General features: G+C 31.5%; 1 protein-coding gene across 1 annotated transcript in view; it reads right to left on the bottom strand.

The window, feature by feature from the left end:
* The window catches only part of LOC143195759 (uncharacterized), a 257,592-nt gene that overhangs the window by 60,821 nt on the left and 179,325 nt on the right, over positions 1–17,446 (bottom strand). The window contains exons 14-15 of the mRNA XM_076403199.1: positions 14,821–15,120; positions 12,354–12,577 (exon numbers count right to left, since the gene is read on the bottom strand). Of these exons, the coding sequence (XP_076259314.1) occupies positions 12,354–12,577; positions 14,821–15,120 (524 nt within the window). The remainder of the gene's footprint in view (positions 1–12,353; positions 12,578–14,820; positions 15,121–17,446) is intronic.

Here is a 17,446-nt window from a genome sequence, read left to right as displayed (position 1 = left end):
AAAACGGCCGCATTTGAAGAAAAAGAAAGTTCTGCTTCACCAAGACAATGCACCGTATCACAAGTCAGTGAAAGCGATGACAAAAATCCATCAATTGGGCTTCGAATTGCTTCCTCATCTATCGTATTCTCCAGATCTGCCCCCAGCGACTATTTTCTGTTCTCATATATCAAAATAATACTCGTTGGGAAGAAATTTTGCCCGAATGAAGAGGTGAACGCCGAAACTGAGGCCTATTTTGAAGCAAAGGACAAATCGTTCTACAAAAATGTTATCGAAAACTAGGAGGGTCGCTATAATCAGTATATCACCCTTGAAGGGAATTATGTTGAATAAAAAAAAAATTAATTTTGCCAAAAAAATATGCCTTACTATGGAAGGCCGGGGACTTTTCAATTGATCTACTATGATGAAATATTATCTAAATAATATACGAAAACATAAATTGAGTTAAATAACGAATAAAAATATTTTTTTTTAAATTAGTACACAAACTTGTATTTGCATTGTTAATATTTCTCGACTATATAAAAAAAAGTGATATTGTCACCGCCGTTTGTATTTTAAATCAAGCAGGAACGACTTTAAAAGCCAATAAAGACATAAAGAAAAAACACTTCGCCGATATGCTGGGCGGAAAATCGCTCTTCGATCGGAAAGATATTTATTGGTCGACGACCACGCTCGAAAAAGTCGGTTATATATGTCGGTCTGGCAGCTCCGAAAACGGAACACTGGCCGATTTTATTGACCCGATACATTAGCAGGAAGGCTCGTTTCAAAGCCGCTATTCGACCCGGAAGGATTGAAGTCTCAAAGAATGTGGAGCCCTCTAACGGGTAGATGCTATAACGCGGCTAAGAAAACTCAATCGATATATGGATTTTTCCGAAAGGAACTTGTTGTTTTCGTTACTAGATGGCGACACTGCAACTACGTTTTTTTTCCTGCGCAAGGAGCTGTATAAAATATGTTTGCCCCTTTAACCAGACTAATTGTTAATAATCCTTATTATTACTAATGGCGATTTTTAAACTATAGCGGATATATTGTTTTTTAAAACTATTTTTATAACAATTATATTTTTTTTGTATTGTTCAATGCAAAATACTTTTCTGATTTTACATTTGTGGTTCAACGGTGGTTCGCATCTGGAGAATACTGCTGGCACTACCCTTGACATTTTTTGTCGCTAGAGTCAAGATCAAAACATTTAAAACACCCGAACTTGTACTCAATATAATGTTATTTTTATTGATAATACATGTTTCCCATAATACCACGTGCATCTCAGCTGCATTTTTCTTAAAATTAAATCGAAAAATTGTGTTTTGTAACATATGACACAAAGATAATATGGTTTTTGTGCCTCATCACACATAGTAAAGAAACCTTCGCCATCTACCAATATTTTATTCTATTCAGATCAACAATTTTATAACAAGAAAACATCAGGAAAAACAAAACAAAAAACTTATTTTTGTGTATTTGATGTTCGGTCAAATATGACAAAAATCAAATTACCTTTTAATTGCGTCCTATTTGTGAATTTGTTTTGCTGTGAATTAATTCATAGTGAAGAAAAGACTGAATTATTTATTTATATATATTGTTTCAATTAGTTCTTATACATGGTGGTACGTAAATTCACCCATCAAAGTATCATCAAAATTAGAAACAAAAAAAATTGTACGTACTAGATGATGTTCCGTCAAATATAAATATGACAAATGTCAAGTGACTTCTTAATTGTTTCTATTGTCATAGCCAAAATTCGAGCTAAACTGTTTTACTTTTTAATTCCACAGTTTTTGGAAATTAGGGAATTTATTAAGAACATTGAGATTTTTGTAAATTTATTATTGAACTAAAGTAAGTTGGTTATTTATACTAACGAACTAAAAGTTCCGTTGAATATAAATTAAATTACTGCTAAGCCGCAATCTGGAAATATATTCATTAAAATATTTGTTTATCTCCTATTAATATGAAAAATGAGAATATAACTATTTAGCTTCATTTAAAATCATTAGAAGAACTTATATGAAGAGCTTTAGAAGGACTCTAGAAGAAATAATACAATAAGACCGGCTAATAATAATAATATATCCTTATAATATACATATAGTTTGTTTGTAAAAGTTTCCGGACACTGCCCAGGAAAATCAACCATTAAGGATTGGTATGCTAAGTTTAGGTGAGGTGAAATGACCACTGAAGACGGTGAACGTAGTGGACGCCGAAAAGAGGTTGTTACCGACGAAAACATTTAAGCAAACCACAAAATGATTTTGAATGACCGCAAACTGAAATCGAATGAAATAGCAGATACAAAAGAAAAGCCGCAAAAGAAAGTGCTACTTCGCCAAGACAATGCACCGTGTCACAAGTCAGTGAAAACGATGACAAAAATCCATGAATTGGGCTTCGAATTGCTTCCTCGTCCACCGTATTCGGCAGATCTGGCCGCCAGGGACTAGTTCCTGTTCTCAGATCTCAAAAGAATGTTCGCTGGGAAGAAATTTTCGTCGAATGAAGAGATGATCGCCGAAACTAAGGCCTATATTAAAGGAAAGGACAAATCGTACTACAAAGATGGTATTGAAAAGTTGGAGGGTCGTTATAATCAGTGTATTACCCTCGAAGGGGATTATGTTGAATAAAAAAAGCTAATTTTGCCAAAAAATTGTTTTACTATGGTAGGCCGAGGGCTTTTCTATTGACTTGTTATACACTAATTTTCCACCATTTTCTAAAACTCATTTTCCCATTTTATGACAACAACTGGTTATCTAGGCATTGCCGTGTCGAAAGAACAATGTTAGTTTGGTAACGATCAAATCATTAATCCGTTTTCATACTTCTTTGGCATTTTGAAACTATGTATCCGCTGAGCCATACTGCATCGATATTAACAAGTGGTAAGTAGAAGGCGCTACGTCTGATGAATACACTGGGACGACAGAACCTTTCAGTCGAGTTGCAACACAATACCCTTCACAACAATTACAAAAGATGACGAAGCCTTGTCATGCAAAATGATGACGATTTTTGTTCGTTATTGCAGATCTGCGGTAAACCTGTGATAGTTTCAATCGACGGCGGGTTTCAGCGGCTCATATTACACCACAACTTTGCTAATTCCGCCATATGCATTTCATTACCATAAATATTCCTCTTCGGTGTCGATGTAGATGGATCTCATTTAGATATTTCCCACACCATACAATCGCCCGCAAATACACATGCAACAATTGTTAATCTATCTGGATCTTCAAGAGTTTGATTCGGATTTTAGTCCAATTCTTGTAATTCCTTGTTTTCAAAAGAACCACTTTTACATTTTTAAAACTATAGTTAACTATTAGAATATGATGCAGTAGCCTCACCATAGATTTTTAAAAGTGTTTAATAGGTTTCAGCAGAGGATTTCTTCAGATCACACAATCAAAGTGATGAACGTCGAAAATTGTTAGGTCTAAGGTCTATATATACTGACAACTCAATAATACTAAATGTAAACCTATTATTATATGAAGAGAAATGGAAAAGCCATCAAAATTAAGCCATCAAATTAACAATCTTTTGTAACAAAGTATTAAAATAAAAATTATTTAAATTTTAGAATTTCCTACAATCATGACGGCATATAAAAATTATTTTCATAATGTTATGAATGAATGATATGTATATGAACTATATGAAGAAGAGAAACATACCCACTGATATTGGCTGTAGTATTTCGCTTTATTTAATAAATATGCTTTTCGTTGCTTTAGCAGCCTTGAGAGTCGTTGAGTACGTTGCGCTGCTGTCAGAGGTCCATCAATACTTTCTTCATCATTGAATGTGATCTCTGGGGCGAATGGATAATCTTCTACTGGTGGCGGCGATTGTCGGGGTGTAACTGTAGATAGGGGCACCGTTTTAGCGACCAGAGTCTCACTGCGGACACTCCACTGACTGCTGCCGTATTTTTTCTGATTCATCAGATCGCCGATACTACCTCGAACGCTCACAGTCGTTGTGCTGCTCAGGAACGACCTGGACATGTAAGGACTGTGCGGTACCGAAGCCGGACTCACGGAAAGCTTCTGGGTGGTCGTGGAAGACCGTACCAAGTCGGACAAACCGTTTTGCTGCGCTAATTTATCGATATCGGACATGCTGGATCCCCGACGCATCTTCAACCGCGTTTCCTCAACGGCACTTTTCACCATTTTCTTTTTTAAACGATCGGTTGATCGAAATATGCCCGTTTTAAGCGGAAATAGCACCGTCCAGTCGGTGGATTTCGATGGTGATGGATGTGCAACCTCGGTCATTTTGTTCACTATTGCGATTCACGCGCTTTATCGGAGTCAGAAGAGAAAAAAGTCTATAAATAGCTGGGATATTAACGAGTGTTCGACAAAGTAAACATTATCTGATTTAATCTGCCGGTTTGTGCATAATCGATCGCTGATTTTCCATACGGTAAACAAAGCACCGAGTACTTAAATCGTGGAATTAACATTAATTAAAAACACGCGATTAGCCGGTATAAGTCGTACCACGAATTTGTTGGAACTGTTTTGCCTATCGTGCACTTCGAATATATGTCTCACGTACTTCCTGCCGATAACACTGACCCAAATTTTCGACCCCCAATGTACCCTCATCTTTTTCGGTCAATGTCACTTCTGCAATAAAGTTTGCATTTGCCACTGACAAGTCTGTCCCCTTAAAATATGATAGTACTTAATCGTTAACAAAAAAAAACAATTGGTTAACATTCAGGACTTATGATACAGATTAATAATTTAAGAATAACTAATTAAAGTTTGGACTACATTCTATTTGTAACTACACTGTGCTAAAATAATAATGAGACTTTGAAAGAGAAGGCAAGCAGATACTTTTTATATTCCCTTCCTCTAATCCCTCCTGTATTTGTATGTGAGTTGATTGTATTTATAAGTCATAACGAGTTAGATGATAATAAGAATTGCTGTCACTACTGTAAACTTTGACTGAGTTTTGTAATGTAAAAGAATGACCTTGCCTTGTGAATAGCTGGTTCTATTTTTTTTGTAATACGTTGTTTATTTTTTTCATTTTATGTCTGTTAAGATCAGGTTGCAGCTTCGATCGCTTTTAGAAGCTCATAATTCGCTACACATTCGCTTGTTCCCCCATATGCACTTTAAACTTTCCAACAATACAATTATAAAAATAGTTCTCTTTCAGTCTTTCTATTAACGAAAACAACAATTTTAAAGGCATTAAATCAGGTCAATATGAAGCTTGCAAAATAATATACCTAGAATATTTGATAGAATATTAGACATCATGCTTTTAAAAATGGCGTACTCGTCAAACAAATAAAATTCAGGTTGATCATTGATTGTCAATATCACCTCTTGGATTATCGATTTGCTTTGGTGGTGGTTTCTTAAATCCTTGTTAACTTGATTTTCAATTTTATTAAATCTTCTCATATTCTGTAATAATCACCACGTATTAACTGATGATAACTAATAACACTTTGACATTGAGAAATCCTGAGTTCAGATGCACTAATATGAATTCTGTTTCTAGAAAAAAAAATTGTTACCATCAATTTAAAAAAGACAACTTTGAGACAATTCTTTATTGTCATTTTAAATTTGAATTAATGGATCCAAATTAGTCAATGATGAGAGCCAATAATTATCACTAATTTTGACCTCGAAATTCTTGACCTACTTGATGTGTTTCAGCTGCAAATTCTGAAGAACGGGCTAAAGACTCAGGCATGGAGGACTATGCGTCATTTGGCTTTTTTAAACAATTTATACCAATTAGAAACATATATGCCGAGCAGGGCCTCACTGAATGTTTTTTATAACATATAAAAGATTTCAAATCAAAAAAACCGTTTTTAAAACAAAATGTAATGCAGGTTTTTGTCGAACATTTTATGTCATTTAAAAATTAAAAAAACTGCTTTTGTTACTGACGCTGAAATATATTACATATAGCTCCTGCCAATTTATCGTAAAATATAAACTAATCCTATTTGAAAATACCCTAGCGATTTATATATAAAAATATTTTGATCACAGCTTATGTTATAAGTTGCATTGCTAAAAAAAAATAACTATTGAAAGTGATGATATAACAATATTTCAGGTGATAAGTTTGATTCAAACTATGTTACGTTATTTTTATAAATATATCTACATGGTTTATTATAAATATACTAAGATTTCTGTCATCCTGAAAAAAGTGGAAAATATATTTCATTCCTTATAAAAGTTTACTACAACCCCTAGATCAACTTAGGTACATCACAGAGCAACATTATTAAAAGCTGTTGTTTTTAAGATTTAGAAACTTGATTGGTTTAAATTGATTTAACTTGTTCTAACTGAAAACGAAGACAATATTATTTTATTATTACTGTAATATCAGAATGTTGGGAAAAATAATCTCCACTAATGAGTAACCTATTTAAATATGTATATACTGATTTAGTAATATAATGATATATTCAATTTGTCAAAAAAATAAAATATACAAATCAAACAGATATTTCCAACTGTATTTGGAAAATTATACTTAATTCAGAGAAAATCTATACATCTGAGCATAAGTTCAGATTAAGAGTTTGTAATTATTGAAAGAATATACTCTTAATAAAAATATTATTATTAGAATTCTGAAGTACACTACATCTAAATAAGGCGTTGTTTACTAGAGACTTTTTTAAATCAAATTGATAATTATTATAGGCAAATTTATATTCATAAAATATGTTCATTAAATCTAAATATTTCACTGTCTGCTAGAGACTATATTTTCAATAAAAAATTACTCTTATTGTATGCATTATTATCCTGATGTATAACAATAAATTAATTCAAAATAAATATAACATCTAGATTGTTTTGTTATTAGTTACATGTTATTTTTTACCAATATTTATTTATTTTTAGTTATATTCTGTTCTTGTTATATAATTCTAGAATTTTGTTAATATTGAGTGTACATAAATGTTCGTAAGAAAAGAAAAAAATAGAACAGTGTATATGTAATAGTATTTTTATGATATATGTGAATTTATATTCATTAAATATATACATATCACAAACTGCTAGAGGGTAGGGATGCAGAAAAAATATCTAAAATAATAAATATATTTTCTGAAAAAAATCGATAATTTTGACCGATATTTTTTTGGCCAATGTATCGATAAATCGATATTTTTAGCCGATATTTTTCGATAGATTTTCAAAATAAATTAAATATAATTTTTAATAAATCTTTAAAATTGGTAATAACAGGTATACTTAATTTTAAAAGTCCATCAAAATGTCACTACATTTTATAATATTTAAAAAAAAAGATAGAAATATTGATATATTTTGTGTAAAATATCGATGTTTTTTATACTCATACTTGCTGCAAAAATATATTCAAATAAACATTTCTATATTTAAAAATATCGAAAATGATATATTGGTATTTTTTAAAATATCGATATATCAAAATATCGTTATATTTTTCGGTGGCCAACACCCCTACTAGAAAGTATATTTATAATATAAAGTACTATTTTATATTGTGTAAGAAAAAAATTCTAAAAAATGTTACATCTAGATGGTTAATGTTAGTTATTGGTTATTTTAGGTAGTTTATTTTATGTAATTATTCCTTTTTTTTTCCTTTACGTTAACTGTTGCCCCTTTTTATTGTTTAGTTGGAATTGAATATTCAATATTGAGTGATAAAATATTTTTTATCCAGAAACTACATTTTAACAATAAAATAACAAAATTTTAACAATATATATAATCTAACAATTTTTTTATGACATGTGTGATCTTATATTCATTAAATCTAAAAATGTTAATGTATGTGAGATATTAAATTTTTTAGAATGAATTAACAATTAATTTATGCATTATTACTAATAAATTATTTCTGATAATAATTATAAATAATATATAATAATATCTAAATTGTTTTAATGTAAGTTATTTTATTTTATGTAATTATTTATTTATTGTTTTTTTAAGTTACCTGTCGCCTCTTTTTATAATTTTATAATTGAATATTTAAAAAGGCGATAAAATATATTTTATCCAGAAACTGCATTTTCTAAAGAGGTATCAATAAAATAAGATAAACAGATAAATAGTAAATTATTAGTGTATATAAACTAATAATTTTTTGTGAGTGTGTGATCTTATATTCATTAAAGCAAAAAACTAAAAATGTTGATGTATGTGAGATACTATATTACTTAAAATTAATTAACATTTATTTTATGTATTATTTCTAATGAATTACTAATAATAATTCTAAAAATATATAATATTATCTAGATTCTTTTAATGTTAGTTATTTTATTTTATAAAATTATTTAGTTTTATTTGTTTTAATTTTCAGTTAAATATTTCCAAAAAATATTCCATTAAAATGTAACAGTGGAATAGTCTATGCATGATAATAGGCTTGATGGTCATACCCTTTATATTTTAGCTATATTTAATATTAATACATCAATTATTTAATGTATATATTTATAAACATACAATATATTGAGCTTACGTAAACTGATCCTACTATCACAAAACACTATTGTTTAGCTTCTCAGATAAAATTTGCTTTTAATAAAATCACCTCTTAACTAAACAACTAACAACTATTATCAGCTCTTTTGCGTAACATGTATGTATAAGAAATACGATATAATAACAGAACGTGACTATTTAATCAGAATGAACTAAATCCTGAATGTTAACCAAAAGGGATCGTCGTTAGAGTCAAATTAGTGCAATTTGCGATACTGGCGTCGCGGATTGTCGCGTTATCTTTTTTCAGGCCTTTCTTTCGGCAAGGCATAAGCACACGCACTGGGGCCGGCACAAGACAGAACAACTTATTTATCGTAAAAGGTCGATCAGCATGTGGAAACTCGTCGGCAGTATCCCCACCGGGTCCCCTGCTCTTCCACCGCACTCACTGGAGTGCGTTCAGCCAACATAATTTCAACCGAACAGCCGTTGATGCAGAAGCTGGGCTCTAATCTTATCTGGTTATGGATTATGGATAAGCGAGAGAATCTGGCGAAAACGCTTCTACACTCAAACGCTCAAAAGACAAATTACATGATAGTCAAAGGATTAACAAAATAATAAATTTTATAACTAATGTTTAATATCATGTTATAATGTAGTTGGTGATACCCGCCAGTCAGAGTTAGATTTGAATCATTTGAATGTATTGACTGAATAATTATTACATAAAATATTAGAAAATAGTTTAGATATTACGAATTAATTATAATGCGATAAACACTTGCATTGAAGATACTGATTTCTTTTAGATTATAACATATTCACTCAATACAAGTGTAGATATTAATAATTATTATAATTGTAATTATTTATATATTTAATAGCGTTCTTATGTTCGGAATTATATATTTCGTATTGATATTATTTGCTGATAAAATATATTTGCTTGTCACTCTACCCAAAGATTCTAACATGATATATTATTATTTAGTTTGGTAATGATCAAATAACTAATACAAATGTGAGCATAGTTATTTTTAATATTTTTAATATAATTCTTTTTTACGTGTATTTGTGGCGGACCTCTAGAATTATGTAGGCCTGGATGATGATTTAGATGAATATAGGTTAGATAAATTATTCAACATCAGACCCAGTAGGTGGCGTAGATTTTTGATTTTTTTTAATGTTCGAATATAACAACATATAACAAAAAAGTGCACAGTGTCTATCCTCTCTTAGCCCTTCTCAAATTCTTTGAAATTAAAAATGCTATAAGATTATCACAACTACAGTTCACAGATATTCAATTAGTGACTCGTATAAAGATATTTGCATAGAATACTGTCACGATTTTTGTGAAAGAAGAGGAAATATTGGTCGACGTACTCGGACTTACATACATAGATAGTAATATATAGTAAGACAAATAGTCCACACTTATCGTTTAAACAGAATGGCAGAAGTTACAGTGACTTACATCATAAATTTAAGAAATGCAATCAATGGCACCGAATTAGTTTACTCGAAAAATTCTTGCAAATTTACCTTCCAAAACCATGTTGAGCAGATGGAAGAGCGAAGAATTGTGTCGATTAACGAAAAGCCATTGTTTGGATAGGACAGCGTGTATTCCAGTTCGCTAATATAGGAATAAATTTTGATCTAAAACCTTATTAGGCTTTATTAAACAACAGTAAACGCAAATATAAGTAATACTATACAAAACAAATAATAGCGATATACTCTCATATTCTTCTTAATTTTTTATTGTTTGATAGTAACTCTATTTTAAAATGATTTGCTTTGAATTAACAACAAAAATTCAACAAAAATGTTCTAACTAATTTTTTTGTTTACTTTGGGGTTCTCACTTTGAACAGGTTGACGTGCTTCAATCTATGATATCCATTCACCTTTTGTTTATTATGATGCTATATCACCAATGCAAGCTAAACTACTAAGAAAACCGTCCTTGTGATACAATTTTCATGAATATTTTGAAATCAAAATCAAAAAATTATTGTGAAACCATTTTCTATCATTATTCATTTTGACTGAAAAATAATCCCTTGCCAAAATGTAGCTTTTTGGATGAAAAGTTATGTTAACAAACATAATTGCTTATATAGTGTGACAGTAACGCACACGAAGTTCACCAGGTGTTATATCAATCATCCAGTAGTGAGGTCTTGAGAGTTAACGGCAAGTAATAGTAATAACCGATATGTTTTAACTCAAATTGAACAATATAGACATGAATGACATATTGTCCAAGCAAGACGGTCGCAAGTCTATGTTACTAATCGCAACGGATTCACGTCTTTAAATTCAACATTACTCATACATTTACCACATCGCGAAGCCACGCACATTTACACACTTCAATTCCATAAATAATGATACAGTTCAGTTTTTTAAATAAAAGAATAAATAGTTTCGTTAATAATTCACACACAGCCTGTTTATATTCATTCCATATTTTTAAATGCCTGTTTATAGTTTTTAGTTATATTGTATTACCAATATTTGAATTTGAGCAACTATTTATTTACATCACATGTTTACATTTTATGATACATTTCTTGCTATGCGGAGAAACGTACAACTACATCTTAATTAATCAACACTTACAAATGTGTGTTTTAACAAGTTATCTCTTAATAGATTGATTGAATATCCTTATTTAAATTAAAAAAAGTTTATAGTGATAATTGAAAATTAAATTTAAGTTAGTTAATTCAATTTAATTGAAGTTAAATAATCAATGTAACATCATTGTTTATTGACACAGTTATAGTACCTGACGATCTATGTAAGTTGACAGATCCAAATTACTACTGAAGTGGTCATATAAACCAGATATTATTCCCTGTGAATCTGTCATATCAAAATGTCAAAATTAGTCATCAACTAATTTTGAGAGATATCCAATAAATGGTGTTACTTACACACAATATAGCACCAGCTATTTTACGAACAATTTTAGGAAGGTTTTTTAGGATATTCTTATTTAATTCAATGAAAAGTACTAGCAACTGTACCATGTTAATGATAATTTATGGAAAACATGTCTTTATAACAATATGTGATAGTTTACGCACACCAGACAAAAATGATTTCAATAGATCTATTATATTATTAAAGCATAATGTTTAATCAAAAATGGTAGAAAACAACGACAGGAGATATTTTGTAAAGGCAGATATACTATAGAGCCATTTTCATATATGTTGTACATAGGACAATGCATCACCACATGCAGAATCTGTGAATACATAACTCTTACTCGATGCAATGTCAACACATATTGTTCTTTGTTATAATTATTTGTTCTTGACGAAGTTATTACCAGTATGTTTCATAAAATATCCTTGAAAATTAATTCCCAGTTATCTTAAGTTACATAACAGTTATAAAAATAAGCATGTACATGTATCATAGAGTTCAAATTAATGTCGTTTTTATTACTTTTATTATTTCTTAATATTTCCGGATATTACCAGAAATATATTTATATGTTTTTTCGATTAGTATTAGAATTTCTTGGCGCATTTCCATTAGAACAGGCCATAATTTTCAATGAAAACCATCTAACGAAATAATACTGGGGCATTAACGCCGCACCAGTTGCTTTTAAAACCCGCCAGGATACCGATGCCCTGTCGGGAGTAACACCACGACTCTACAACCTTCTCCCGGCCACTATACCCCTTTTATACCGCCCGACCTTGGGACAAACAGAATTATTTTTATTTGTCTATTACGCGTAACGTACTTATATAAATAGGCTTTAGGAAAACTTACATTTAGCTGCATGATGATCTTATTGTAAGCCCACAGCCATCGTTGCTGAGCGGTTATTTTCGGTCTTTGTTCTTTTTGATCCTCGTCCTCGTATTGGTCGAGGTCTTTCTGGTCATCTTGCAGTTGGTCCTCCTCGGGAATGTCGTCACCATATTCGGTCTGTACCGTGACGGTTGGTACAGCGGTGGAGGGGGAATGTCTCACCGAACCATGTCTTTGAACGCCTGTAAATATTCCTTGATTTTTAAAAAAATGTATTGTAATTTTACATCTCTCTTCTAAGCGTGTATTGCTTTATGGTATTGTAGTAATTAGTATCATTCTATATTTAGTTAAACTAATTTAAATATTTTGTTTTTTATTATCGACATTTGTAGTTGGAAAATTAGCAATATGAAGATATAGGCCTGAACCTAATATCTTCAATTGATTTTCGCTGATTTAGCGTACATTTTGGTATTTTGTTACATTATCGATAAATGCAACTTTATATGACTATGAAAGAAAATATAAAACAGCATAAAGTTACTAGCATAAAGTACCTTGTATACTGATCATCAATTCGTTCGTAAATTGATTGTTTTTAAATGAAAAAGAAGCTGAGGTATTCTAAGTTCATTATTATACAAACAATTACGTGATATCCTTGAAAACATTCTGTTTTCTTAAACGCCTGACTTTCTTGCGAATGAATATTTTGACCTCCTTAATAGCATATATATTGCCAGAAAGGTTATGTCTTGGAGTGATGATCATCAAGACATCTTCCATTGTCAGCGCCTTCAGAGGAGAATATGAATACCAAAATAACTGACTAATTAACATATTAATTAACTGAGATTAAGAAGATTATGATACAATAGATTGTTATACGAAGTGAGAAGCTAAATGTCTGTGCAACAATGAAATATTATTATTTCCAGTTAAAACTAATGATTGTATTTTTCTACATAAACTCTCTTGACTTGGTCCAGCGATTCTTTAACATCACTGTAGAAGTAAAAGTATGAAAGGTGGTGAAAATATTCTCTCTACACCACCTCAATTTTTCAATGGATCCGAATTGCTTCCAAATAACAGAATCCTTCAAAAGTTGGAATACACGGAAGTTTGGGAATGAGAAATCAGGAGAATAATCAATACCCCATATTCCGCGATGGCAATACCATAGCCAACACATATTTACGTGCAGATGCCATACTTTGGAGTAAAGTAATTTACAATGTTTTTAAAACTGTTAAACGATTGCTACAAAAATCATCTACAAAACTGAGAATAATCAGAAATTCGTCATACTGTCTAATAGCACGTGCACTCATAGAGGAAATATATTTTTTTGTCGATTTATTGTAGAATATGATACAAGTTTTTGTGATTTAGTTTACAATATAATTTAAATTATATGCTTTTTACCAACTTCTGATATTTCAAAAAAGTAGGTGCTTATTTTTGGGTGATATTAAATTACTTCTTTGTTCCTTATAATTAACATAAAAATAGAAGTAATTATTCTTAACAATAAAAGAATGATACTAATTGCTAAATACACCATTTAACAATTACTGTGTTAAGTAAAAGAAACATCAACTATTGATGCAAATGATATAGAAGAGTAGTGGTGTTAAGTAAAATCTCTAAACACTATACTGCAAGTGTGAAAAATAAGAAAAAGCTGCGACTGGAATAATAAAGTTATTTGCACTTTCTTGAGTTATTTTCAAACGTCAATACATTGAGCTAAAATGTACTGTTCGATTATTATTGCATACATTGTGGGTTATTAATCTATGTAACTTATGAAGACAGCGAATTGACTGACGTGAGCATAATCTCAAAAATTACTTCACATCACTCTTGCTTCAAAGCAGTTATGTACATACAGGATCAAAAAGGCGCGAATGAATATATAATGCTACTCTGTCCGGTATCAAAGGTATTCCGATGTATGTTGTTCATTCCATAAATAATCTGAACCGAAAACACTTTCTTACCAACCTAACTAATTTAACTTAAATAATATAAGTGATGTAAACATAATAAATAATGAAACATATAAAAATATAACAATATTTATTCCATACGAATTTCTAAATATAGATAAGTGCAGAAATGTTAAATAAAAAATAAAAAATATATAAACAATTAATAAGAAACGAAGCTTCTTTCATATACCGTATAAGCACTAAAAAATATATCGTGGTAATAAGTATTGCCAATACGATGTAAACTCTACCAATGACTAAAGAAATTTTCCAACTATTTTCTAGAAAAATTTCTTTCCTATTGTTTGACTGAACGACGGAAGATTCGACCAAATGCTTGATGAATGGTTTCTACGCAAATCCATTAAGAAAGCATGTTAACTACAAGATAGTGAATCTACATAGATATTGAAAACATTTATAGCGACATTTATCCATAAATGAGCTTCGAGCCACCAGAAAAGTATAGTTTTTTCTATACTAACCGCTGGCTTCGACAACAGACGGTTTCCTGCTAAAGGTGTCGTCATAACCAGCGTATGCATCGGAAGCTTTTCGCGAGGGGACGCTAGCTGCGTCGCTAGTTCGCCTATTGACCGCTTGAGTGAACGACGCTCGATGTTGGAGCGACGGATGGTACGGATCGATAACGGTGATTTGCGACGAGCCTCTTCGCAAACTAACGGCATCTTCGTCGCCATAGGCGTCGTGGGGCGGCGATTCCCCGCTTTGCCCCACCGTTGCGGGGATTGGGGCGGTTTTTTGATAATCGGATACATGGGTTTCTATATAGATATAAATATGTTAGGGTTTCTGTTCTCAATAAAACTAAAATAGGCTACTCTAAGAATGTCGACATAAACTCCGCTCGTGTTTTACTAATTGTCTCATTGCTACTGGGTGTATGACTTAATTTTTCCAGATCCATTCTTCGAGTTCAAAATTTTACAGGTCAATTGAAAAGTCCCCGGCCTACCATAGTAAAACACATTTTTTAGCAAAATTAGTTTTTTTTATTCAACATAGCTCCCTTCAAGGGTGATACTCTGATTATAGCGATCCTCCAACTATTCGATACCATTTTTGTAGTACGATTTGTGCTTTGCTTCAAAATAGGCCTCAGTTTCGGCGATCACCTCTTCATTCGACGAAAATTTCTACCCAGCGAGCATTCTCTCAGAAATGAGAACAGAAATTAATCATTAGGGGCCAGATCTGGAGAATACGGTGGATGAGGAAGCAATTCGAAGCCCAATGCATGGATTCTTGCCATCATTTTCACTGACTTGTGACACGGTGCATTGTTTTGGTGAAGCAGCACTTTCTTTTTCTTCAAATGTGGCCTGCTTCGGCAATTTCGTCCTTCATACGGTCCAATAACTCTATGTAATAGTTACTGTTGATGGTCCTACCTTTTTCAAGGTAGTCAACGAAAATTATTCCATGCGCATCCGAAAATATAGACGCCATAACCTTGCCAGCCGACTGTTGCATTTTTCCACGCTTTGGAAGGGCTTCATCGTGTGCAGTCGACTCGGATGACTGTCTATTGCACTTTGGAGTGAAATGATGGAGCCAAGTTTCATTCATGGTCACATACAGATCATCTTCAAACACTGCCCCGAAATATCAACTCGTCGGTACTTTTGGTCAAAAGTGAGCTCGCACGGCACCCATTTTGTACAGAGCTTTCTCATACCCAAATATTCGTGATTGATATGATGTATACGTTTAGTTGATATCTAGCCCGTGTCTACTATTTCATTCAATTTTAATTTAGGGTTACTCAAAATCATTTTGTGTATTTTTTTAATGTTTTCATCGGTAGCAACCTCTTTTGGGTGTCCACTGTGTTCAATGTCTTCGGTGCTCATATCACCACGTCTAAACTTAGCATACCAATCCTTGATGGTTGATTTTTCTTGGACAGTGCCCGGAAACTCGACATCTAGCCAAGTTTTTGCTTGAACTGTATTTCCCTTCATAAAAGCAATATTTTATCAACACGCGATATTCCTTTTCATTCATTTTTTCAGAATAACAAAAGTTGCTTCACTCAAAATGCTTTAATTCACAAATTAATAATCCGACAGCTGTCAAATTTATACACGCATATTTTGAGGGTTAGGGCTAATTAAAAAACATTTATTTATAGTAGCGCCATCTATGTGTCAGTCAGGGGACTTTTAAATTGACCTGGTAACTATACAAATATGTTTTCGCGATCCCTTATAGCTTTAAAATGATGAAACGAGGACCAATTTGATTGAAAAAAATTGAACAAGCCTGCGTCATTTACATATAGTTACTCCAAGAATAACTTTAAGATGGCAATTAAGAAACAGTCTACTCAATACTACATTTACGCAATTTATAACAAGATATTAACCCTTCTAATATTCTTGATATCGACTCTAAATCTAATGAATCGTGCAATCGTTTGTGAAATCTTATAAAAATATTTTGAAAACAGTTTTATCTTAGTTGCCAATCGAACAATAAAAAAACTTGTAAGTTCTAATATACTTCCTCAACACCGAAACCAACTAACATTTTTTTTTGTCACTAAACATTTTTACCAAGTGAGATAAATTTATAAATTTGAAATATAGAATACAATACGGAAACGCTTTTCCACAAATTATGATGGGTGACAAGAAGTATATGTTTTATGCTAAACCAAAACTTATAAAGATTTGGGTAGATTCCGATCAACCTCCTGGTATGTAGTGTTACTAACTTCTGTAAACTTGTTGAACAAACTGAGTTAATCCTGTTGTTACTTAATATATGTTCGTTGTTAGCTACATTTTCTTAAAAATCTACAAAAATTAAGTCTTACACCGCTTTAGTTATTATAACCTATTATTTAAAATTCTCAATATTAAACATTATTTTGAATATCATATTGAAGTAACGACATATTATCTGCTAGTCGTTGTTCAGTATTGTCGTTTCGTTTTATTTTTCATTAACTAAATTTGATGTGTTATTATTAGGTGTTTTCCAAAGACAATATAAAGTTTAAAGAAATACATCGCATATGAATTAGACAAAACTAAAAGCCAATACAAAGCATTGTTTTAATAGTGCTGAATTGTTTGATCAGAG

The sequence above is a fragment of the Rhynchophorus ferrugineus genome, unplaced genomic scaffold (genome assembly GCF_030347505.1).
Source record: "Rhynchophorus ferrugineus isolate W39M unplaced genomic scaffold, kcgeb_rfMv2 rfM4, whole genome shotgun sequence".
Taxonomy (NCBI): Eukaryota; Metazoa; Arthropoda; class Insecta; order Coleoptera; family Curculionidae; genus Rhynchophorus; species Rhynchophorus ferrugineus.
This window is presented reverse-complemented; position numbering and strand designations above follow the sequence as displayed.